Raw genomic sequence first — 26,587 nt, forward strand, 5'->3', positions numbered from 1 at the left:
CCAAATTAACCAAAGCACTGATCAAATTAACTTACATGGACTCCGACCATTCTGTTTCTTTCTTAAAGACAGCCCCATGCTATGGCTGCTAATACAGTTTGCCATGACATGAAATTATCATTTAAAAACATTTTGTTCAAATGTCCAAATCACAAAATTTTAAAATATACTGAACACATGGCTTTTTGTAGTGACAGAGATATCTAGCCATAACAATGGAAACATTAGAGTAAGAAACATTTAGTCATTGTAGGTTTTCAAAGTGACTTACTGACCTGACATGAATTCCAAGTTCCAAATATTCTAAATTCTAAAATTACCTTACATGCTTTTCCCTCTGAATATTCACTCCTATTATTCATACTTTCATGCTTTTAGATAAATAAAACAGAATTTTAAACATCTGAGCATGAAACTTTAAAACTATAAGGAGAAATGTCTTTATCAAGCACCTCTACTGCAAACTGTTCTTTATGGAGCAAAATTATGTTCCATAAAAACATATTAATACTTCTTTCTTCCTGTAACCAACTTTTAAGCTCTTCAAGGCATATCCACACTTACTAGTAATTTAAGGAGGTGAATATTTTTCCCAAGTCTACTTCTTAAACCAATTAAGTAACAGGTTTGAACAACTTTGCTGAACTAGACCTCCAAAAATGTTACTGCCAAAGTAAGTATCTGAATAAAAATTAGTAACATTATAAAAAATGACTTCAAAATAGAGCACAAATTCCAAGGCAAAAGGATTTACAAATTCTGGAACTCTAATGCCTTTATTACCAGAATGTATAAAACACTGATCCTTTCCTAATTCTGCAATACTGCCCTCAGACCCCTACAGTTTCGAACAACTCATCAATTAGATTTCCATAAGCTCTCTTTAGAATAAATGTGATTTTTGTTGCTGTTCATAATAAAGTCTCTAACTTTGAAGTTTCAGACCTAATTAAACAGAAATGACTAAGTTCAGGCCCAAGATAATGTGGTACGGAAAGAGCACAGGTCTCTATCAATGCACACAAACCATATTCTATTAGTATAGTCCTGGGACCTCATTAAATGGATTTTCAAATAGGTAATTAAGTCTCTAATTAAAAATTACAAAACATTTAAAAAATATGATTAACATAAAATACAGAAAGTGCAATTTTCACCAATTATGTGATTTTCTAGGACTCATCTTAAAATTCAGGCTAATATTTAACAATAGTATTTCAATTAAATTATGGCATTTGAAAGAGCTTATACTTTGGGAAAAGATCACATAAACATGCTTTTTTGGTGGGAGAAATGTTGAGAAAACTGCAATAATGAGTAATTCATACTGCCTTACCATTTCTAAAATCACATCAAAACGATCATCTTTGATAGCCATTTCAGTAAGTTTGATACAGGGTATGTTACTGCCCATTTACTAGTAACCAAGACACGTAAGAACACACTTGTAACAAATACTCAGATCCAATTATATTTAGGAGCTAAACATTTCAGAGACTTTAAGATTTGTGTTTGAGCATACAGTACTGAAATAGTTGGCTACATAAAATAAATAGAAAATCTTCTGAGAGAAAGCTCAATAATTAGAGGCGGTATTGCATTTTAAGGATTTAACACTGGATATATACAGAAGGGAAAGCTTTCAATGAGAAACACTTCATGTGTTACCGCGCTCCTTCTTTTAATATGGCAACTCGGGGCAGCTTACCATCTTGACATTTAAAATTAACAGGAATAGTGCTACTCTGTTATCCTTTGGTTCCCAGTGACAAATAATGAAGTAATAATGCCTCTGGTTTTCAGTTCCTCATGGATGACATTTTTTAGTAGAGAATAACCTGATGCCTTTTAGCTGAAATTTGGCAGTCCAAGAAGTGCACCAACTGCTCCAAAGTATCCCTGCATAATTTTAAAACAATTATTAAAGCAGTTCAGCTTTTAAATTAGCATATGATATTAACAACTATTAGGAACAGATATTTATATATGATCTATTTAAGAACTCTTACTCAGAAACCTATTTCTGTGTTGTAAGCTAGTATTTGAAAAACATGAAATACATAATTTTAAAGTGTGGCTTACAGACACTGAAAAGCTTCTACAGAGAGCCATTACTACAATTCTAAGCCCCTCTCCTCTTTCTTCAGTACAATTCTTTTTGTTCCACCTGCCACTCTCCTGGCATCCAGCACGGCATCTGACCTGCACAGTACACCGTAAAGAGAGCAGTGACAATGAAACATAAACCAAAGAGAGTACTCTGATTCTGTGTTATCAGAATTATTAATATGTCCATCTGACCAGAAACAAAACAATTCAAGGTAAATTGACTTAATCCAAACCATTATATGAACTGACAATTTCAGACCAGAATAACTGGATGCAGTGAATGAACAGGAAAAAAGTCCTAAAGAATGATCTCTAAAATTTTAACAGTGGTCCCTCTGGAGGTAGGGGGTGAGGTTGTAGTGGGGGGATTAAGGAGAATTTTCCTTGCTAAACTATTTATTTTTGTGGCGTTCACATTTGTTATCTCAGGGGAGAGAAAGAGAAAAGAATACAATTTAACTAAGTACACTAACAGCCCCAATATCTAAGGAGCTCACAAGATCTAATATCACTCTCTTTTGGTCAGAGGAAGTGGGAAACTCCCTGTTAATGGGATGCCTACCAGGTTACAGTAAACCCTATCCCCCCAACTCAAACTGAGAGACTCAATATACTATTTAGGTAAATCATAGTTTTATACTTATGAGTACACAGTAAGAAGCAACATATGAAACCTGTATATAAAAGCATGCTGTTAAAATTCACAAAGCATTATTTTCCTATCATACCTCATGCTCTAGAAACAATGCTTTCAGTTGACCTTTTGACCAATAATCCAGTGCATATGCCAAAAGTTTCATTGAGAGAGTATTGACACGTAAAAAGTTCCCAACAAAGACAACTCGGTTTATTTTCTAAAAGAAAAGAACAAAGAAAATGAGTTGAAATAAAAATTATCAAGTAGAATTTATAATACAGAAAATCTCTACTTTAAGATTCCACTCACTAATATGGTTCCATAGATAACTTGAAGGAAATCTTATATGGAGGAACTGGTGTTTCAATCTTTCTATTCACAATAATATAATGAACTTCTGAGCGTACATTTTTGCATTCTGAGTTTGGTTAGTGTAAACTATGGCCCTTAATTATTGTCAAGTGGCTGGTGAAAATCTAGATCTATAGGGCAAAGAAAAAAGGTTCCAGATTATTGTCAGCCCCCCAAAGTGAAATATTCCCTAAACTTGGGTTAAAACATCTGCTAATGGCTCCCTTAGCTAACTTACTACACTGTTACTGAGAAACTTAGAATCCTGGATTTAAAGAGAATAATTCAAAGAATTAATTTGGGTCTTTTCACAGATGTTCTCTGCTGGAGCTTCTTTTTCCCCAAATATCTGCATGCTGATTATCTCACCTCCTTTCAATATTTATCCAAGGGTTACATTTTCAATAAAGCCTTCCTTCAACAATCCAATTACTCAGCAATTTGTTTTCTGCTGGTCTACTCTCAATTCTCTTTATCATATTTAATGATTTTCTTTTTTAAAAAATAGCATTTATCACCAAATACACACTAAAAATTTTATTGTATCACTAGAATGGATGAAGTTGCATAAAGTCACAGACCTTTGTTTTTTTTTTTTTTCCACCAATGTATCCCAAGTGCCTAGAACAATGCCTGGCATATGGTACTCTCTAAAATACTTCATGAATAAATGAATGAACAAATGAAGGGTTCCCTCAAAAAGTAAAATTCCCAATTCATTTTAAGTATTTGATATTCACAAAAATTAAATAGGTAAATACATCTATTACATGAAGGCAGAATTGTATATATAATCTCCTTCAAATAAAAATAATCCAACAATGAAAGTAAATATAGGAGTACATGCTTTTCGTTAAGTATACATCATTCAAAGTTCAGGTGAAGAACAAGTCTCAATGCCTTCATAGCCCTGTACAATGCTGCTTGATCCATATGCAACAAGGCAGCACTGTAAAGAAGCCAAAGGCAGTAAGAAAACTTCTAAGTACCTCGCTAATCAAATTTAACATTAACAGCAAAAAGCACCCTTTTCGATAATTAGTTACTTCAGAATCATCCTGTTTGGAAAGATTTTTCTTTTCTATCTTCAAGAAACTTAGGTTGTATATTTCTGAAAAAGTTTCTAGATAAATTTGAAAATGTAAATATTTCTTTGTTCTATTTCCAATTTGAATTATCTGCTACTTTCTTTAAAAGTAACGTAACAATTAGGTGCACATGGCATATACAGCTAATGAGCTTTGGGATTTAACAGAGATCTCAATTCTATAGGTCTCCTTAAGGAACACAAAGAAGCCCTGCTGCATGTACGTGAAGCGCCAATCCACATTTTTCAAATAGTTAATTTTTTTTACCTCATTAACAGCACACATTCGTGCCACAGAACCAATGTTATTCGTGATAGTAACTAAAGTAGCTCTTGCTAGATCTTCTTTACTAACAGATTCTCGCTTCTCCTTATAAATCATATTCCCAAAACTGCAGAGAAATGAAAAACAAAATTCTGTTGATTATAAGCAACATTTCATATATTTCTGGAATTTATCCTACAGATAAATTTACACAAGTACAAAATAAGGTATATAACAAGGTTACTGACTGACCCACTGAACTACACATAGCAGAATACTGGATAGCACCCTCAAACTCGGATAAATTCACACAATAAAATACCAAGAGGCTGTTAGTAAGGGAGGGAGGGTAGGAGGGTGAGAGGTAAAGGAAGAGAATGGGGAGGGAGGGAGAGAGAGAGAGAGACAGAAAAGGAGGGAGGGAGAGAGGGAAGCTGGAAGAGAGACTAGGATATATTGCCTACTGACTTCTTATTGCATGTTTTTTTTTTTTTTTGAAGATTTTACTTATTTATTGAGAGAGATGGGAGAGGGAGAAGCAGACTTGCTGGGGAGCAGAGAGCCCAATGCAGAACTCAATCCCAAAACCCTGAGATCATGATCTGAGCTGAAGGTAGAAGCTGAACCAGCTGAGCCACCCAGGTGCCTCCTTAATGTGGATCTTATTTTTAATCTACATGAACGTTCAAAACTTGAAACCTAACGTGGGTAAGAGTAAGCCCCCAACAACTTCCTGATATGTTGCCTTCTAAAAACTAAATAAACAACTTTAATTATAATATAAATATTAAACATACCTAGATGCTACAGCCCAACCTGGCAGACCGAATCTTTCATAATCTCCTCCGTAAATGTCACGGACCAGCTTGTCAGCTTGGGTGCTGTCACCTTTGGATGCCATTTCAAGAGCTTCTTCAAAACTTTCACAGCCAGTCAATAAACAGCATAAACCCAGAAAGGTACCCCCTCCAAGGCTTTAAAAAAAAAAAAAAAAAAGAACACTAAGTAAGTTACATTTACACGCTGTATTCTTCCTCCAGAGTAAAAAGGTGGAATATCCATGTAATTAATAAACACAAATAACAAACACACTAATGTCAAGTGCTGAAATAGCAACATAATGAAGGTAAGAAAAATGCCAAACCAAACTTGTCAGATGAAAGAATAAAGCATGGCGGGGGGGGATCAGTTGGTGATAGCAACAAAAAGGCAGAAAGAGCTTAACTTCTAATATCTTTACCCAATTCCTTAAACTTTGTAACTGCTAAAAATAAATGCTTTTACATGTGGGGGAAAAAAGCAGTAAGTGTTAAAAATTAGTACCATATAAATTAAAAGGAGAAAACTTTTAACTCCAAAGAATAAATGGTTTCCAGGAAAGGAGTTAGTGAAAGGCCTATTTACTTGGTCTGACAAGGCTGAAATCAATTCAATGTGACACATTAGCATTTGAAATAACCCAGAAATGAATATGGTGAGAAAATTTATGTTAGGCTGGTCAATATGTTGATGACAAAAATTTACTTGCTTCTATTATTCTTTTGGGTATGCTGATTAAAATGAAATCATGCCCCTCTAATCCCTAAAATAAAAATCTTTGCTCCCCAGTCTCTCCTAAATTTCTAACAGACTCCATCTATCCCTGATCACTGCTGGAATTAAGTTAACGGACTGAATTTCTTTTAGAATTGATTGAAATAGGTAATACTTCCCTGTAATTCTTTGGCTCAGAGTTAGAGTAGAGGTAGATTTTTAGCCACCAAAGAGATAAAATACTAATTAAATTTAAGTATCACTTTGGGTGCCTGGCCAGCTGAGTTGGTCTTGAGTCTTGAGCCCCACATGGATTAGAGTTTACTTAAAACAAAAAAATTTAAGTATCACTTTTATAAGAGTACTACTTTAAAACAGAAATGAGTTTTTTTCATAACCCCCCAAATCTTTCTTCCTCAAATAATTAGAGGAGTTTCAACGCCCACCCCCCCCTTTTAAAAGATTTTATTTTATTTGACAGAGAGAAACACAGCAAGTGGGAGATGGAGAAGCAGGCTTCCCACTGAGCAGGGAGCCCAATGCAGGGCTCAATCCCAGGACACTGGGATCATGACCTGAGCCAAAGTCAGAGGCTTAACGACTGAGCCACCCAGGAGCCCCAGTTTCTATCCTTAAAAGCTGATCAGAATCATAAAAACAATTATAAAACTTCATTTCACAATAATATTTCAGGCATTATAGAAACTCTTATGGGATATTTAAAAGATCCATGTTATCCCATAACGAGCTCATGTTAAATTCATCTTTTAAGAATTATTTCACTTGGCTGAGCATCTGATTGTTGATTTCAGCTCAGGTAATGATCTCAGGGTAATGAGACTGAGCCCTGCATGGGGCTCCCTGCTCAGATGGAAGTCAGCTTGAGATTCTCTCTCTCCCTCTCCTCCCACCCCCCACTCTCTCAAATAAATAAATCTTAAAAAAAGAATTATTACAATGTTGCCCACTTAAATGTGAATCTAATCCAACCAGCATGCAAGCTGACCAGTAGCAAACTTCAGGCTTAAACAGATCTATAGGACAGTGAAAAACAAGGAGAGGAATGAATGCTTTGGAAAACAGAAAAGTCATTGAAATCATTCCAGATAAAAATTCCCTCTTACAATTATGGCAATTTTGATGCCAACTCATGTTAAGCAAATATAAATATTTAATTATTTTAGTTTGAGTCTTTATATACATACCTTATAAAACATATTATTTGTAACACTCTAACTTTTACTTACATATCTACATTTTCTGCTACTGCACAAATGTCCCTTAGAGGCTAGCATTAAGATGATTTCACAACTTCTGGGTATAAAACAACATGAATGCTGCAATAAGAACAGAAAGGTCACTACCTTGTCCCGGTTACTCGTTTATAGTTGTCTTTGGAATGGACTGCTAAAATACTGACTCCTGAGCCAATGTTCACTATCAGCAGTGGATAGGGATCATCCAGGTTAAAAGGCATCTTTTGGCATCGCTCAGGTTCTGAGGCATTAGCAAAATAATAGCACTCTGCTTGTCCATTGAAACTGACAGAATCTATATACAGCAAGCCCTTTACAAGGCAGTCAAGTTCATCCAGTTTGTGCAGGTGGAGGTTTCCAATCTATAAAAAACACCATAGAAGTTTTATAAAGTGAACAAGGGACAGTATTCAAAATATGACTCAAATGCACTGTATAATTTTCATGTACTTTATAAAACTTCAAAATCATCTACGACCCATACATTTTCACTTGTTTTGTTTCGTGTCAGAATCTCTTAGTCCAGTGGTTCTCAGTGATGGTGGTATTACCTCTGGATACATTCTGAGAATTTTTAGGGATATTTCAGTTTTCACAAAGATGGAGAGGAGGACAGGACCAAACTAACATACAGTGGGAAGGACTTGGGATGCCAGATACCTGCAATGGGTAGGGCAGTTGTGCAAAAACAACAAATTATCCCATTCTTGCCTAATCTTTGAGCCTTCTGACAGACATTTTTTAAGGAAGCAGCAAGGAAATTTGTTTGTAATTATCTGAGCCTATGGAAGCACAAAGTATTCTTCATCTGGCTTTAATATATATATGCTAAATTTGCTAGGAATGCAACCATCATTTAAACTGAGGAAATAACAGACGTTTTTATTGCTTGGAATTTTCCCAAGTGTTATGTCACAAACAGCAACAGCATTTATGGTACCAGATTTTCCTAAAAATACCGTATCAATCTACCAGCATTTGTGGCTTTAGAATTCATGGTGAATTTATGTTTAAGTGCCAGCATCTAACTATCTCATTATGCCCTCTCATGTGATCATACCAGAGAATCTACCCATTTTCTAAATACCTTCATTTCTTGTCTCTATATTATAGTTTGGGTAACTAGTTTGAAATTTATTAAAGTCATTTCAGGTTAGTAAAGAATTTATTATAAACTATTTGTAAAAAAGATCTTAGCTTAGAGATCACTTCTTCTGGGAAGCTTTCGTTCTCCAGAACTTGTTAGGTAATACTACGCTGGTGTTCCCATGACCCTGCTTTTCATAGCAATACTATTAATTATAACGCACTGTACCTTTACTTGTAACCCACTGATCTGTGTGGTCTAGATACTGCACTCTTTCAAAGCTAAGACTCTGTCTTATTCCCAGCTGAGTTCTGTGTCTAGCATAATACCAGACACATACTAAGTGCAAGTATTAGCTTAATAAATGACTATTAATATAAACAGTTATTACAGAACTTCATCACTAGAAAATATTGATACTCTGGGGCACTTGGGTGGCTTAGTCAGTTAAGCGCTGGCCTTCAGCTCAGGTTGGGACTGAGCCCTGTGTATGGGCTCTTGCTCAGCATGGAATCTGCCTCTCCCTCTGCCCCTTCCCCTGTTCATACTCTAATACATTAAAACACACACACACACACACACACACACACACACACACACACACACACCTTAAAAAGAAAAAAAAAAGAAAAATATTGATACTTCAATGGCCAGGTAAAAGCTAGCTTCAAAGATGCCACTTCTGGTAAGAATTCTGGCAAACACTAAATATCACATGTTCAAGCAAACTAGTCTCAAATTTATGAAACTTATGTTAAAATTACTCAATAAATTGAATATAAATTTAGACTTTTCAACTATCCCGTAATTTAAGGGTCTCACTTATGTGAGCCATATAAATCATCACTTATGTTCTATTAACAGAACTTAAGAAATTAAATGGTTCAGATGCATATTTTCAAAGAAAATAAATTTTAGAAGCCCCAAATGCCAACATTCTAATCTTTATTCTACTGGAAAGGACTAGAAGCTTGACAAACCCCCAATAGCACTTAAATCAGTGTTTACATAGTCCTCTTGCCATATCCAAATGACCCCCTTTGAGATAGGAACATGGTAAGGTTCGTGGATAAAACCAGAAAAAAGGGGTAATGGGGACTCTCAATCAATGTCTACTTAATCAAAAGACACTGGCTTCAGCAGATTTATTTATTTTTTGGGGGGGGGGGGAAGGGAAAGAGATGGCCCTGGGACAAAGTACTGTATGGTTAATACATAAAAGCAATGCAAACACAGGGCAAGGCAATAATAGTGAAAATAATTCAAACACCACTTGTATTTGGCTTTGTATACTGCCAAATTCACTGACATGGACCCTTTTACTGTAGCTTTATAGTAGTCCCTAAACTTAGCAGGTTTTACCAAATATTATGGACAATAGGCCCAAATCTGGACAATTTTCTACTCAGCCCATGAAGGTAATAATTAAGGGCCCCAGGTGAAAAGCTGGTCATGAATACATACTTCCTCCAAATCCAGCACGGGGAACTAATCTAGGAAGCATGCTAGATATAAACAGCCTTGTATTTTAAAAATTAAAGAGGGGGTGCCTGGGTGGCTAAGTGGGTTCAGAGTCCAACTCTTGGTTTTGGCTCAGGCCATGATCTCAAGGTTGTGAGACTGAGCCCCATGATGGGCTCCATGCTCAGTGCAGAGTCTGCTAGTCCCTCTCCCTTGGCTCCTCAACCCCACCCCTCCCGCCACACACACTCTCTCAAATAAATCAATCTTAAAAAAAAAAAAAAAAAAAAAAAGAGAGAGAGAGAGAGAAAGAGAATGAGTATCAATTTTGGGTTTTGAGTAAGATACCTACTGTGCGAAAATCTTCTTCAAACTTGTAAGCACCACCTCCTGTAGCACATAGCACCGTGTGTAATGTTGAGAAGTTTTTATCTCTTCCCATTTGAATAAAAGTAGGCAGGTCGTGGGTTGGAAATCTGATAAAGTGCAAGTTCCCTCTTCGCCCAAAAAGTGTTAAATCCTTCAGTTCAAGATGTACATCCCGAATACCAGTGGATCCATATGCTACATTAGAAGTCAAATATTTCCGGATACTTTTTAAGCTCTCAACTTCTTCTTGCTCTTCCTCTGCTGTGATATCAATAGGTTCAAAATATGAGAGCTTTACTAGAGTCCCCCCAATGTCCATGCCAAACCATGGGAAAGCTGTGGATAAAAAAACATACATATATATCAACTCTAGAAATGCAAATTAGGAGCTAGTTAATTATCCACAAACATCATATATCCTGAATTATGCAGTCAATATTTTTGGGGTTAGATGCTTCTTCTATATGGAACTCAACTTTTCCCCTTCAAAGTATTATTTTATACATTTTCTAAAAACCTGTAACAAAGGCCCAGGACCTTTTCATTCCTGGTCAGGTAGGTATTCCTTTTCATTTATTAAATACTTACCATATGCCCCAAGGGATCAAGAAAAATTTGGACCAATTTTGTTTTAATAAATAGGTCCTCACCTACGGCTTGATAATGTTTCTAGTAAGATTTTAATGTAATAAAATTGGCCTATAATTACTTCAAGCAACCCAAGGGAAAAAGTACCCCCTTAAAAAGAAATCTTAGTCTTTACTCATTAAACATTCTATTTCTTTGGTATATCTAGTTAATAAAATTAGCTGTTAATGTTGAAGGTAAGTCTACTTAGGCACATTTGGGCAGGCAGTTATATCATTTAGGTTTGGAACCTGGTGCTTTTTCACTAAATGTACTTATGTAACTTTGGAAAAGCCATTAAATTTTCTGAAACTAGTTTTTTTAAGGTCTGTTTCTATTCTCTGGGATCTTAAACAAAATGATAGAGACTCAAGAATAATTTAATACTTAAGATATACACATTATAGGTGCGTGGGTGGCTCAGTGGGTTAAAGCCTCTGCCTTGGGCTCAGGTCATGATCCCAGGGCTCCTGGGATCAAGCCCCCTATCAGGCTCTCTGCTCAGTGGGCAGCCTGCTTCCTCCTCCTCTCTCTCTCTACCTGCCTCTCTGCCTACTTGTGATCTCTGTCTGTTCAAATAAACAAATAAAATCTTAAAAAAAAAAAAAGATATACACATTACAGAATACTTCAGAACAAAATGTATTTAACAGTTTATGTCTAAGTTGTTAAGGAAAACTAGTTCCCTCCAAAATCTATTTCTTAAATACTAATATTTTATTTGAAATATGTGACTATTAGAAACCAGGTTCATATAATTCAACAAGAAAAGATTCTATATATTTCTCTATTTCAGAATTTATGTTTACTGAAATTAGTAAATATTAAATGAGGAAGGAGTAGTTCTCATTATCTTCTCCTGGAGAAATAGTTCACTTGTCTTTCTTTTTTTTTTAAGATCACTTGTATTTGTATTTGAAACCCAATTTCCAGATCGGGTTTCCAGATCTACACTGAAGAGTATTAAAAAACAAACTTAAAAAAAAAAAAAAAAAAAAAAGGTAAAATGACTTAAGACTATAATCTGAGGGGCAATAAGATCCGAACAGGCATAACACTTTTGTGTCACCTATAGATTTTTCTAAGTAACTAAAATATTAAAGAAACAGACTAAATTTTTTCAATTTTTAAATCCTTAGTAGCAAACAGCAATACTAACAGTTATAGAGGGGAAATTTACAGCAACTGTTTGCTTGGACAACCCGTTGAAGAAAAAACAATATGGAGTACCCCTACTGATCCAATAAATCAGAGATATCTTCAGAATTTTCCCAATCATAATTAGGACACTTTTCAGTGGACATTAGATAAAACATAGGAATGCTACTGGTATAACTGTAATTATTTTTAAGATTTTATTTATTTGAAAGAGAAAGGGGGGGGCAAGAGTGGGGAAGGGTAGAGGGAGAGGAAAAAGCAGACACCTTGCTGAGCACAGATCCTGACATGGGGCTCCATACTAGGACCCTGATACCATGTCCTAAGCCAAAGGCAGACACTTAACTGACCGAGCCACCCAGGAGCCCGATTTCTCTTATTTGTTGATGTTTGATTCTAGATTTCATGGGGACAGGTGTGCAAATCACTGTTCCACATAAAGTGCATTTTGGGATAGAAGAATTTCTACAAGGTAAGATTTATTAAGCTAAAAACCTTTATTTTCCAAAATTAAAAATACTTTAAAAACTGTTTTAAGTTTATAGTTTTCCTTTCTATGTTTTTGTCAGGTGTCAAAATTTAAAAAAATATTACTTCAGAGCAAACTACAATGCTGCAAACATTAGCGGGTTCAAAGTTCATGATATTTTTATTTTCAGTCAGAAGTCCCTGTCTGCTCCCAGGTTTATAAATATGTGAAAACTGCTGTTCTTCAAAGAAAAAAACCCAATTAACATTTATGTGAAGAACTTTTAATTCTTACACGAAAACATAAATTAAGTTTCAAAAGGACCTTACTTAACATTTATGTGAAGACCTTTTAATTCTTTTTATTTTTTTTTTTTGGATTTTATTTATTTATTTGACAGAGAGAGAGCACAAGTAGGCAGAGAGGCAGGCAGAGGGGCATGGGGAAGCAGGCTCCCCGCTGCGCAGACAGTCCAGTGATGCGAGGCCTGATCTGAGGACCGTGAGATCATGACCTGAGCTGAAGGCAGAGGCTTAACCCACTGAGCCACCAAGGCACCCGAAGAACTTTTAATTCTTACATGAAAACATAAATTAATTTTCGAAAGGATGTTACAGCCTATGAAGATTATCTGAAGTTTATAGATGAAATACCGGAGAGTGATATATTTTCTACTTTTCTAAAGCTATGCAGGAGCACCAAGGTTTTTGAGCCAATTCCAATACCTAATTGTGGAGTAGGCAATAGAAAGGCTCACTGAATGAAATCCTGTTTGTGAGATCTAGGGTGCTCAAAAGTATTAACTAGTTCTTTCTCAGAGAAAACTACTGCTTAGATATAATTATAGTTAAATTGATAAGGAAAAATAAAAAAAACCTTCCACTGCTTCTTCTTTTAAAAGGCTTTTGTTGAGGGATGCCTGGGTGGCTCAGTTGGTTAAGCATCTGCCTTTGGCTCTCAGGTCATGATCCCAGCCAGACTCCTGGGATCTCCTCCATCAGGCTTCTTGCTCAGCCGGGAGCCTGCTTCTCCTGTGCCTGCTTTGCCTGCCACTCCCTGTGCTTGGGCGCATGCTCTCTAACAAATACATAATATCTTAAAAAAAAAAAAAAAAAAAAAAAAAAAAAGGAAAAAGCCTTTTGTTGATATATTTGCATGAAACAACCAAGCTTGTCCTATCTGAAAAAGAAAACTCCACACAGAAAGTAAAAAAATTTGTAAACAAAGCTATGTTTTATTATTACAGTATATCAAATCCCTCATTTCTTTTAAGTTACATTAATTACTGAAGAATACTCTAAGATATGTATGACATGTAACACATAAAGAATAACAACCACCAGCCTGGGTGGCTCAGTCAGTTAACAGACTCTTGGTTTCAGCTCAGACCATGATCTCAAGGTCGTGACTGAGCCCAGCATTGGGCTCTGCGCTTAGTGGGGAGTCTGAGTGAAGATTCTTTCTCTCTTTCTAAAATTTAAAAAAAAAAAAATCTTAAAAAAAAGAAAAAAAAAAAAGAATAACCACCAACAACCACCCCGAACTCATGAAACAGTATTACCATTCAATTTTAAATCTTTGTGTGACCCACTTTTGTAGACTGGACTACAGGAACAGAACGTTCTATGAAAAAACTGCAAATTAAATCGGAAAAACTGTATGATTTCTTTAACAGTTATTGACTACAGAGGTCAGTTTTTAAAATTAAGAATGCAAAAAGCCCAAACTCATCTCACATCTAGCCTATGAGACACATTTGTTCTTTTAGTGCCGTCTGTTCTTAAAGGAAGGGTAACTAGAGATGCTATATTGTAGTCGAATTTCTCAGTAATCACGTGCCAACTAGAACATAACATGTGCTTTCTATTTCTTAGTAAATTTCAATTATGACAATTTTCTTCTTAAAATCAGGAAGGTAAGGATTGGAAGAAGTCAGCCTTGCCAGTGACTCCAAAGGAAAAAAAGTTGGTTAATAGCCACCTTTGGCACAGTGAGACGTTTAACTCGGCAGAGTTCTGGAATTCATTTCCTTAAGCCAGAGGGGGAGAAAAAAAAAAATCACATTAAAAAAGTATGGGGACCCTCTCCTGTGGGAGCCATGGAGGAGCAGAAGCCATGGCTCTAGCAAACTGAGGCACAGCCATGGGCGCCTCACCAAGCACACCAAATTTGTGCGGGCTCAGATGATGCCAGATGATCCCAGGTGTGCCATGTCGCCTCACATGAGCAGAATGCACAAGGTCTCCAAGGACAAGTGCGCCCCCAAGTTCATCAAGAAAAGGGTGGTAACATACATCCGTGCCAAGAGGAAAAGAGAGGAAATGAGCAATTCCTGGCAGCCATGGGGTAAGAAGCAGCCAAGAAGGACTGGACCCCCTCCCCACTCTGTATATACTTAAGATTCTTTGGAACTTGAAAAAAAGGAAAAATTAATTTTTTCATTTTATTTTTAGGCACACTCTACACCCAACATGGGGCTCGAACTCACAACCTGAGTTCAAGAGTCCCATGCTCTACTGACTGAACCAGTGAGGTGTGTCTCACAGAAAACACAAATTCTTAATTATGATCCACTTCTATCATTTAGTAAGTGGTCTGATTACTGATCTTTACATTTTCTAGTACATTAAAAAAAAATATTTTGTCACCGAAACAGGAAGGGGAAAGGGACATGGAGCTCAAACTTTATTTATAATTCTAAATATGAGGGAACTGTAAGGTTATTAAGTACAACCACAGGTCCACTAATAGATCATGAGGTAAGAAAAATACCAAGTTTCCTAAAAAATCAGGCAAGCATCTATATCAATAGTTTTGTTGCTTCTAGCTGAGACAGGTTAAAGGTCGGTCACCAGCACATAAGCAGGCTACTTACTGCATATAACGTCAACATTTTTTATTCTTTGATAATAAAACTTTCTACTGCCAAGGTGAAAATAATGAACCAAAACACACGTTTAAAAAGTAAAATACACACTTCAAAAAAACAACTGAGTACTTTTGATGATGGGAAATATGCAGTGCCTTCTCCAGACTTTTCTAGAATCTATTTGGCGTTCAAAAAAAATAACTCCTATTCTGTTTCTCAGCTGAGCCTAACAGAGCTGTCAATTCCCCATCAGTAACAAAACATCCAGAACTACCATAAGCATAAAGTGCTACCAAGAATTTTATCTTTCTTACCAGGTAGATTGTGTGTGAAGAAACCTGCCAAGTCCAATACCCTTGATTATCTAGCAGAAGATACCTTGCCACGGGGCAAACTGTTGATTTCTAACAAAATATGTTATAAGAGTTTGGTGTCTTGCTAGATGTGAAGGGGTGGGAGAGAAACATTAAAGAACTGTTTAATTGCTACTGGCTCCATGCAGATTTCAGCCCAAAGGGATCCTATGCCAGATTTAATTCTTTAGCAGAAAGAGGGGCCAAATGATGAAAATGTTTAAAACATTAGATTATTTTAAGAAACAAAATTCTAAAATGAGCATGTGCACAGGTAAATTCCAGGTATGCTTCAGTTCTTAGATAAAAAGGCCATTAATTTTGCTTTTCCCGGTAATCATTCCAACTAAAAATGCTGGTGTTTTGAAATAGACTAAGAAAATAACCATCTTCACACCTTCAGTATCATAATTCCTTAGAAGAGTGTTAGGTAAATATTTTTTTCCTTTGGTAAATTAGGTACATCCAAGGGAATACTAGAAACTATCACATTCAATTGTACTTCATTATCAACTAGAAGGGATAATTCTTTTTTTTTTTTTTTTTTTTTAAAGTAGGCTCCACACCCAGCATGGAGCCCAACATGGGGCTTCAACTCACAACCCGGAGATCAAGAGTCAGATGTTGAACCAAATGAGCCACCTAGGTGCGCATGGAAGTGAAGATTCTTAAGTAATGATTCAATTTACAAACAGGCCAATCAAATTATATAGAAGCAAAGGCACATATGCCATATAATTCTCTCTGCTCTTGACAAAAGCTTTAGGTAACAGCCTGGGTTAGCAAAGCAGAGACTCAAAAACCTTCATCTTATCAAATTAAAAAATGTGTCTTTTAGTATCATCGTGTTAACTAGGCTCCATGCCACAAAGGTAAGCAAAACAAAGGTTGAACATACCTTAAGACATCCCATCAGCTGAGGTACAAAGGAACCCATGATTGTTTGGCTTTTTAATATCTAATATTTAAGCAGTATGAAATATTTAAGTAAAGGTAAAGCAAACAAACACTGCCACTTTTCAGGTTTCCATATTTTCACAAGGAAAAATTTTTTACTAGGTTAATGTTTGACTTCATCCTTCCCTTAGAGTTGAATTAACACATACTTCCAATGCTAACCTTTTACTTATGTTATACAGTCCAGGAGATGAAACTACTTCCTTTTCTTATTTTCTGGTTAAATAGATGCATTTGATTTATAACCTCCTAATATATTAGTGATGTATCTAAAAGCAATGTTCTAACACTCAGGGGAATTTAAGAAAGTGTGAAGCCAAAGCTACTTGTTTAATACAGCAATGCATATAAAGATAAAGCCTTACAGTACATATGAAGTGCTCACTAAATTTATAATCACGAAAAACAAAACAAAACAAAAAACCCTACCCAACTACTCAAAAACAACACAAATATATTTTTAGGTAATCTGAGTGTTAATATTCCTAAAAACATTAAAAATAACACTCTCTAGTTACATATGTTTATAATTTATAATGGAAATACTTCCCTCACAAAAACAAGATGTTCTTTACTTTTCGTATAAAGAACTAATGAAGCAGTAGTATCATCTTTTACACAAAAGAAACAGGAAATGTTACTTTAGACTTCTAAATCCTATTAACTGACTAACATGACTCTTTCATCATTAATAGCCTCATAATGTAATAGCAAGTAACTTAAAAAAAAAAAAAAAAAAAAGGTGTTCTTGGGGCACCTAAGCAGCTCAGTTGATCAAGCATCTACCTTCAGCTCAGGTCATGATCTCAAGGTCCTGGGATGGAGCCCTGCATCAGGATCCCTGCTCTGCAGCAGGGAAATCTACTTCTCCCTCTTCCCCCATTTGTGCACTGTCTCAAATACATAAATCCTTAAAAAAAAAATTTTTTTAAAAGGCATTCTTTTCTCAACCTAAAGTTTATTTAATAAACCTTTATATCTTTGCAGAAACACCTTTGACAGAGGTAGCATTCATACCTGATTACAAGTGTGACCAAATCTAACAAATCATATTACTATCATGGAAAAAAAGAAAATACCGTTAAGAGTCTGCATATGAGCTTGTCATAGTTAAACTTATTTTACTAAATGGAAGTTCTAAGACAAGCAGGGAAAATGTATGTGTTAAGGGAAGATGTCCAAGTGTTTTGCATGACTGCATCTGTTCAAGATTAGTTTAATTCAGCAAATATAAAACAATTAGAAGTGGTTCTACAGTACTGTCATTTATTTAAGCCTTCACATCACTATTTTATAGGGTACTTGAACAAGAACTCTAGTTATCACAAGAAATCATCATTAAAAAAAATTTTTTTCAGCAGGCAGATAAAACCCCCCCAGACCAGAAAGTTTTTCTTCTCTAAGTATTTGGACTAACCTATCCCTTTGGGTGCAGAAAAAACACTGGACTATGAGGGAACCTCATTAGCACAGAGTTGGTTGGTACAGCCTTGGAAAAGTTACTCTGAGGCTAAATAAATTCAACTCCCCCATCTGTAAAATTAAGACCAAATTATCTCACATTTAAATAACAATTAGTCGTTTTCGAAGTGCTTAGGTATGTTGCCTTTCTGGTGAGGTTACAAGAATGCTCAAGGGCCAGAAGGGAAGGTGTCAATGCTCCCTTTTATAGATTTCTTAGGACTCTAAGATCACATGAGACACTAAAAACTTAAACACCAATACAATTCTAAGATAAGCATGCTTCCCCACATTCCTGGTTCCTCTGGGAGAATATACTTACAAAGTATGAAAATCACAATGAGTGATTAAATAAGCTATTTACAGGAGTAAAAGGTTTTTAAAAGGCTAATAATAAAAAGGAAAGGAAAGCTGATCTTTTTTAAAACACGTGAAGAATGTTTTATTAAAAAGCACGTACAAAAATAGTCGTAGAAAAACCTCTAATAAGAGCATTCAACAAAGTATTAATAGTGGTTAGCTCTGAGTGGCGGGAATACCCGTGATTTCTATCTTTTTTGTTTGTCTCTTCTTTTAAGCAAACACGACCTAGTTGTTATTCTAAACAAAAACAAGCCAAGGCAATTACCCACTGGTAGGTTACAGGCGTGTTTTAAAAAGATTCTAATTTTAACAGCAGTGACAACTCCCAGGAACACACCGGTATTTCAAGGACACAAGCGGGAAGCACAGCAATTAGTTTAAAAAAAAAAAAAAAGGTGGCAAATGCCCCCATGCAAATGCCCCCCATTTTCAACCCGACTTCAGAGGAAGCTGGGGGAGTGGGGAGTGGACTGGTATCTCTAGCCTTGCCTGGCAAACACCGAATCAAAAATTCCCCCAAGCGCGTCCCAGATCTCGAGGAGGAAGTGGGAGGAAAGGGCCAGGGGGCGGCAGGCGTTCGTCACGCGCGCACAGGAGGATGGAGAAGGCGGCTCCATCCCGAGGCTGAAATGGTCCTTGCGCCCCCATCCCGTGCAGGGCGCCGGCGACGAGCGACAGGCCGGGAACGAGGCCGCTCCGTTAAGGCGCTTCCACACGGGGCCCAAAGTGCTCTCCCAACCCGGCGGGCCCAAACCCTCATCTTACAGGGTTTCTTGGCATCCTTGATCTTCATGGCGTCTGCGGAAGGAACCAGGGGCAGGTTAGCGTCCGGAGCACGCAGGTAGTGGCGGCGACTCTGGAGCTGCCTGGGCCGCGCGGGAAGGCCCAGCCGGTTCCTCCCCTCAGGCCGGGCGGGGCGGGCCTAGGGCGGGGCGGCGGCGCCTGAGGCGAGGCCCGGCCCAGGGGCGGCCTCCCCACCCCCGTGAGGGTGTGCCGGGACCGAGCGAGCTGGGGAAGGCCGCCGTCCTCGCCGCTCCGGGGGCCCCCCCCGCAGCCGCTCCAAACAAAAGGCCCGGGTCCCCGGAGCCGCCGCCGCCGCCGCCGCACTAAGAAATAGCCCGCCCAGGCCGAGAGCCCACGTGACACAAGCTCCCCCGCCCCCCCTCCGCTCTTCGCGGGCTGCTGGGGATTGTAGTTCTCCGGGTCCTGACGCCTTGGTCTTTGGCTGCAGCTGTAGGGTTGGACTACAAAGCCCAGGATCCGTCGCGGTCCCTCCTTTGAGGCCCCTCCACTTCCGGAGATCGCCTCAGCATGGTCCCAGAGAGAAGGGGGAAGAGCCTTAATCACGCCAGCGACGAGGCGACCAATGATGCCTGAGATGGGCGTGTTGTGGAAGTCGGGGGCTCAGGCCTCACCCCGCCCTTGAAAGATAAGGGAAAGGGTACTCCGTGCTGGTATTGGTGTCGCTGTTCTGTAAGTCGCGGACGTCCCCCGGAGGTAGAAAACGTGGTCGTTGTACCATGGAAAGCCTAAATGCCGGACTGTAGGTCCGCTGTTTAGGCAGAACATTGAATGCATTTGTAAATTCAAGTCATTCACAACGCGACCCCCTGACTTAATAGAGGCACCTCGAATGTTGTTGGGGTTGGAATAATAAAAATAATGGCAAAAATAATAACTCACATTTATTGAATGCTTGCCATGTCCTAGGCACTCTGCTAAGCCCATTTAGTGAAATTATTTAGTTCGGTTGAGCAACTTTGTAAACTGCGTTACAACCATTACCACGCATTTTGAGGATGGGGTGGTATCTGAGAAGTATAATAACTTGTGGGACACGTGCTCTTTGCCACAGTTCCATGCAGTCCGGCTCCGTCCTTCCAAAGGGGAGAATCTCCGGAGAAGAAAATTAGACGCTCCAGTTCTCACAGGAAAGACGGAGACCCCTTTCCCTATGCCTTCTAGATTCCGAGTTTTCTAGCTGGAACAGGAAGGGATGGCACTGGGGATCTTCTCCTGGCCTGCCTTCGGCCCCTCTGCCTCAGATGGTTTGAGAGGGGGCCCTGGATGATTAAGCTTTACTGTCCCTCCCTGTGAAGGATGACACAAAGATTGTGAATATGGACAGAAAGGGACACAAACTACCCAAGGAGCATGTCCTGAGAGCTGGCACTTGGCAGTTAAAATCTAAATTTTAATTTAGATTTAATCCTCACAACCACCCTTTGAAATATAATGAATAAGAACTTCAGATTTCAATTTTTGGTCCGATAACTTGACAATAAATTTGGGCAAATTACTTCATCTCTCTGATTCTCATTGGAAATAATGATGTCTATATTCCATGGGATTGGGATGGGGATTAGACGAAAGAAGGGATAAAAAGTGGTTAACTCATTGCCTGTCATATGGGTAGTGATCAGTAAGTGATGACTACATCTATTATTGCTATTGTTATCCTTATTGTAAATATGAAGAATGGTTATCTATGCTGTTAGGCTAAGGTAATTATTTAGGATTGGACCTCAGGTCTAATTGGTACCTTGAGGTACCTTATTTTTTGTTATTTTGACCCCAGTTTCCACATTTGTTGTTTGGAAAAATATTTTTATTTTTATTTTTTATAGAAACGGTCTTTTGAGTTCCCAGATGTGTGTGTGACCCAATAACTCTGAACCATGACTCGTAGACTTAACCTTCTTTTCCTCTTCTTTTCCCCTCTTCCTACTCTATCACATACAGAACTATGGATGTCCTCGAATGGTCCTGTTTGCCCACAGTTTTATTGGGTGAGAATCACGATTTCTGATCGTATTTAGCTTCAAAAACTGTGAAGTATCTGTTACGTGTTCACCTGCTGTTTTTGTAAGTATCGTGTACATACCCTGTTTTCTACCAGCATATATCTTATGGTTATTTCCGGCCTCTTTCTGATAGCATCAGCTTGGAAATCAAAGGGGAAGTGATAAGTGTGTCTTGTGATAGGTTGGCCGTGGACTGAGAGGCAGGAGAGCTAGAAATGAGAAGTCATAAAAATTTGGATGAGTTTTGGACACTGGCACTTGCTAGTTTCTGTGGCCACAGAGATGAATGACATGTGGATATGACCTTAGCTTAATTTAACTTAAAAGTTAGGTTTATACTGGTGATGATATGTGCCAGAAAACACTGAACTTTGAATAATGAGAATTCTAGTCTTAGATCAGCCACAGAATTTTGGTGTGATCCTGGGAAAGTCTCTGGGTTTCATATTACCCATTTTAAAATGAAACAGTTGGGGTTTCTTCCCTTTCTGATTTTTGAGGTTCACTAAAATGTCTCTTTTTCAGGAACATTATGAGATGTATTCAACTGTGCTTTCCTTTAGGTTTTTCCCAGTGTTATTGAAACTGATAAGGTTATCCTGCTTCAGTTTTTGACCGGAAAGTTTCTTCTGCAGCCCCTGTTGCCTGTCAGCCCAATCCCTCCCTCCAGTACTGTCTGGGTAGCTGCATTTTCTCTCTTCTCTAGCGTGTTCTAAAAACCCCTCCCCGCAGAGCCAATGTGGGAGCTGGGGAGAATATGTGAAGGGGCTAAGAGACTGTCTTCCTGTCTCAATACTTACAGTTTACAAGACACAATAAATTCACGCTACCTTGCAAAGGAACAGAGGAGAGCTACCACATCCTCATTTTACTTTTACCAAGTGGGTATCCATTGAGGTAGGTGGTAGATTGTACCTAATGATGATTACGAGGTCTCTTGGCATAAAGTAAACACACACACACACACACACCCCTAGCTTCAAAGCCCAGACCAGTCTTGTGACAATGGATTCTGTCTCTAGTTAGATGGTCGAGAATATGTTCCAGTCAGTCCTTGGATCCACAAACACGAACTAGCATCTCACTGTGGGAGGGCGTCATTTGTGTGAGTGTCATCAGCATCACCATAAAACCGGAAGCACAGTTTTACACAAAAATGTTAATTGAGCTTTGACTATGTTCTGGGCACTGGAATACATGCTAGGAAGAGAGAGAGGTGAAAAAGAGAAAACTAATAATCAAGTCAACTAATTGGTGAACAAGAATAGGCTGTGATAGCTGATGTGAAAGAAGTAATCAGGCTGATGTGCTAGGGCAGAGGAGGAAGGCTTTATTTTATTATTTTTTTATAAATTATTTGTGCATTTGTTTATTTTTTATTTTTTATTTTATTAACGTATAATGTATTATTTGCCCCAGGGGTACAGGTCTGTGAATCATCAGGCTTACGCATTTGACAGCACTCACCATAGCACATATCCTCCCCAGTGTCCATCACCCAACCACCCTCTCCCTACCCACCTCTCCCCAGCAACCCTCAGTTTGTTTTGTGAGATTAAGAGTCTCTTATGGTTTGTCTCCCTCCAGATCCCACCTTGTTTTATTTTTTCCCTCCCTAGCCCCCATGGCACCCTGCCCTGCCTCTCAAATTCCTCATATCAGAGAGATCATATGATAATTGTCTTTCTCTGATTGACTTATCTCGCTTAGCATAATACCTTCTGGTTCCATCCATGATCTTGCAAATGGCAAGATTTTGGTTTTTTTTTTGATGGCTGCATAGTATTCATATATATATGTGTGTGTGTGTGTGTGTATACGTGTATATATATATATCCGTATATATATATACACGTATACACACACACACACACACACACATATGTATATATACCACATCATCTTTATCCATTATCTGTTGATGGACATCTAGGCTCTTTCCATTGTTTGGCTGTTGTAGACATTGCTGCTATAAACATTCGGGCGCACATGGGAAGGCTTTATTTTAGTTTGGACAGTCAGAGAAGGCCTCTCCCAGAAGGTAGTGTATGAGCTAGAATCCTTACAAGTTGCTGGGGAAGTCAGAAGTGTGACTGGCACTGGAGGTGTATTTGGCTTGAGGAACAGAGCCCACAATATAGGCAGTTGAGAATAAAGTGTATTGGAGTAAAGTGACTGGAGGTGAAGTTGGAGAAGTGGGTATGCTGGGCCTTGAGGACCCCTGGAAAATTTTAAGCAGGGCATTGACATGATCTATGATTTTAGAAAGCCACTCTGGCTGCTCTGCGGAGAATAGGTGGACCAGAGAGGTGCCGTGAGTTAGGAATGGAAAGGCTAGTCACTCTAGGCTCCTCCCTCACCCTCCTGGCCCCAGGCAAGCAGTCACCAAGTCTGAGGCGCTCCACTCTGGGAACTGTGTGGGGACTTGTGTCAGTTTGGTGGCAGCAGAGATGGAGACAAGCTCTGGGATGAGCACATCATTTTTTTTTAAAAGATTTTAAAAAAATATTTACTTATTCGACACAGAGAAAGAGAGAGATCACAAGTGGGCAGAGAGGCAGGCAGAGAGAGAGGGTAAACAGGCTCCCCACTGAGCAGAGAGCCTGCTGTGGGGCTCAATCTCAGGACCTGAGATCATGTCCTGAGCCGAAGGCAGAGGCTTAACCCACGGATCCTCCCAGGCACCCCGAGAACATCATTTAACAACTGCTTACTGAGCTTCCTACAGTGTGCCAGGCACTATTCTAGGTATTCGGGGTGTGCTGAGGAACAGGACAAAGTCCCACCCTCCTGGAGTTTACATTTCAGGGGGACATAGAGAGTAAACAAGTAGACAGCATCCACCCACTTGCCCAACACAGAAAGCTGGGAGTCATCCTGGACTTCTCTCACCCACTTCTAGCCCACATCCAACCAGTCGTTAAGTCCTCATTGCTGTCCTTTTGTCTCTTCTTCCTGTCCAGCCTCACTGCTTCCATCTAAGCACCAGTCTCCACATCTCCCATATATACTCTTGTAGGTCCTTCCTGCCTCTTGACTGGCTTTTTCCATCTACACTCCTTGCTGATACCAGAGTGAGTTTTCGCAAAAGCAAACTGGACTGTATCATTTCCAGGGTTTAGATCCGTGTCTCTCCCCTGATGTTGTCTTCAGGATAAAATCCCAGCCCTTTAGCCTAGGATATAAGACCTATTATGACTGGCTGCTCTAAACTTCTTTAGCTGCATCCCTTTCATCCATGCACCCTGATGATATGCTGTGATAAGACAAAAACTGCTTATAGCAAATGGAGTACATGTTACTGCGGGATGCTTCTATCCCTTTTGTATCTGTAAGGCTCTCTTCTTGACTTCCCATTGAACACCTATTCATAGTTTAAAGCCAAACTCAGAAATCCCCTCCCCTGGAAAGACTTCCTTTCCTCCAAGCTACTTCTGGTCCCTGCACAACCTTCTTTTTGCCTCTCTTTGCATAGTAATATAGTGATCCCTTCACCTGCTTGTCCCCTTCAATATCAGATTAATTCTTTGATTGCTAGGATTGTGACGTATTCTGCTTGGTGTCCTCAAGCTTAGCATGGGGTCTGTAACAGAACGGTGGCTCACAAATAAATAAATTGGATGAGCTTGTATACAAGTCCTTCAAATACAACCTGGAAACTCTCAGCCTTCTAGAAACTTCCAACAACCAGTAATTATTGATCACAAAGGCAGCTTAGTAGGAGTGAATTATTGTACTTTATAGGGTTAATATTGAAGAGAGTATGGCCTGGGAGCCATCATGAACTTCCTAACACTGTGTGTAATTAGGGGCACCTCTAATTATAGCTGGGCCTCTTGCTGGACCTGGGATACCTACAGAAGTGTGTTTATCAAGGCCTTGAACTAGGTTAGAGTAGAGTTCAATGGTAAAAGCTAGGCATCAAATTAGGCAGGATTAGGATTTAAGCTTTCATTGGTTATGCAACTTTGAAGTGGTAATTTCCCTATCTATGTCTTGGCTTCCTCATCTGTAAAAGGAGGATAAAAAAGGCTCCCACCATTCAGCCTTTGTAAAGATGAAATGACTTCCTGCACCTAAAGTGCTTAACAAAGTATCTGACATACAGAGCAAAAGGGTGGCCTTGTTGGTGACTATTAGGAAGACAAATCATTCTTGCTAATATTTGAGCCTCAGTGTAAAGGTCCCTTTTCTCCCTCTCTAGTGCACACAGGCTTACTTGATTAGAATGTCTATTTGACTTTCTTGTAAAACTTGAGTACTTTGTTCATAGCTTTCATCATGAGACTATTTGTGTCACATTTAGTCTGACTTCCTCACTCAGCTCAGAAAGCTCCCAGAGGGCATGGACTCTGTTCTTTACCCCACTCTTTTTTTTTTTTCTTTTAAGATTTTATTTATTCATTTAAGAGAGGGAGAGAGAGCATGAGGATGAGGAGAAGCAGACTCCGTATTGAGAGTGGAGCCCGATATGGAACTCAATACCACGACCCTGAGATCAAGGCCCTGAGCCGAAGGCAGACACTTAACTGACCAAGCTGCACAGATGCCCCTGTTTCTCTACTCTTAACACAGTTCCGGGCCCAGAGAAAGCTCTCACTGACTATTGAATGATTGAATGAAGAAGCCTTTTCTACTGGCATGCTGTGTTGCTGTGGGATATTTGTGTGTGTGTGTGTGTGTGTGTGTGTGTGTGTGTGTGTGTGTGTGTAGAGGGGCTGTTTGGTGGGATTAGAAGTAAAAGCACTGGTAGAGAGTCCATGGTAATGATGAATATAGTTAGGGACCTCTGCACCAATGAGACAAGAGACTAAGAAGACGTAAAGACAATCCCCTGCATCATAGGATTTTTCAGGCTATCTCTGCCTTAGGCTGTGAGGCCAGTGTGTAGGATAAGAATAGTTTGCACAGTTCTACTTCGGAAATCAGGGCTTTGACAGAACTTAGCCAGTTACCCAGCAAGAATAGCTAGTTTTCTGGAGCTCAGAACCTTATGAAAATTCCGGAACAGGGGAATAATTAAAAAATTTTTTTTTTCTTACTTTGAAAGGCAGGAATAAAAAAACCCTACCCTCATTTTCAATATTCTCTTTATCTACAATATAAATTATCTGACACTTCCTGTGCACAAACCCATAGATGAGAGGAAGGAAGGAGCCAGGAATAAACCCAAATGCCTCACATGAAGGCATCAAATGAGGGATGAGGAAGAGTAAAGAGTATAGTGTGGGGGCCAGACTAGAGGAATGCTAGGCAAAGTGTGGCACACAGGTGTGTGCAGACCCCTGACTGTCATTAGCTCCCAGTGGGATATGGAGCCTGCAGCAGAATGTAAAGCAACTGCTTCACTGAGCACACTGTTTTTAGTTTA

The 26,587-nt window shown here is 38.8% G+C and overlaps 1 protein-coding gene across 3 annotated transcripts; it reads right to left on the reverse strand.

The window, feature by feature from the left end:
• Nucleotides 1-493: 493 nt before the first annotated feature.
• On the reverse strand, nt 494-19,488 carry PANK3 (pantothenate kinase 3). 3 transcript variants are annotated; one of them, XM_032851767.1, is made up of 7 exons: nt 19,178-19,488; nt 10,139-10,491; nt 7,347-7,600; nt 5,247-5,423; nt 4,453-4,576; nt 2,838-2,963; nt 494-1,899 (listed from the first exon to the last, which is right to left on the reverse strand). In XM_032851767.1, the coding sequence occupies exons 1-7, from the start codon at nt 19,203-19,205 to the stop codon at nt 1,849-1,851; spliced, it is 1,113 nt and encodes a 370-aa protein (XP_032707658.1). In that variant the 5' UTR covers nt 19,206-19,488; the 3' UTR covers nt 494-1,848. The 3 variants fall into 3 exon arrangements, with proteins under 3 accessions (XP_032707658.1, XP_032707659.1, XP_032707660.1); XM_032851768.1 differs by lacking the exons at nt 7,347-7,600; nt 10,139-10,491 and having other exon boundaries at nt 19,178-19,484; XM_032851769.1 differs by lacking the exons at nt 7,347-7,600; nt 19,178-19,488 and having other exon boundaries at nt 10,139-10,298.
• Between the last annotated feature and the right edge of the window lie 7,099 nt (nt 19,489-26,587).

Source organism: Lontra canadensis, unplaced genomic scaffold (genome assembly GCF_010015895.1).
Source record: "Lontra canadensis isolate GAN:19392208 unplaced genomic scaffold, GSC_riverotter_1.0 scaffold5, whole genome shotgun sequence".
Taxonomy (NCBI): Eukaryota; Metazoa; Chordata; class Mammalia; order Carnivora; family Mustelidae; genus Lontra; species Lontra canadensis.

Excerpts from the sequence above, each read along its gene's own strand:
- PANK3 (XM_032851767.1), bottom strand. The coding sequence starts at position 19,205 with ATGAAGATCAAGGATGCCAAGAAACCCT. Across the intron at positions 10,492-19,177 it reads CAAGGATGCCAAGAAACCCT|CTTTCCCATGGTTTGGCATG; the intron begins GTAAGATGAGGG and ends TTTTATCCACAG. Across the intron at positions 4,577-5,246 it reads GGTTGGGCTGTAGCATCTAG|TTTTGGGAATATGATTTATA; the intron begins GTATGTTTAATA and ends ATTTCTCTGCAG.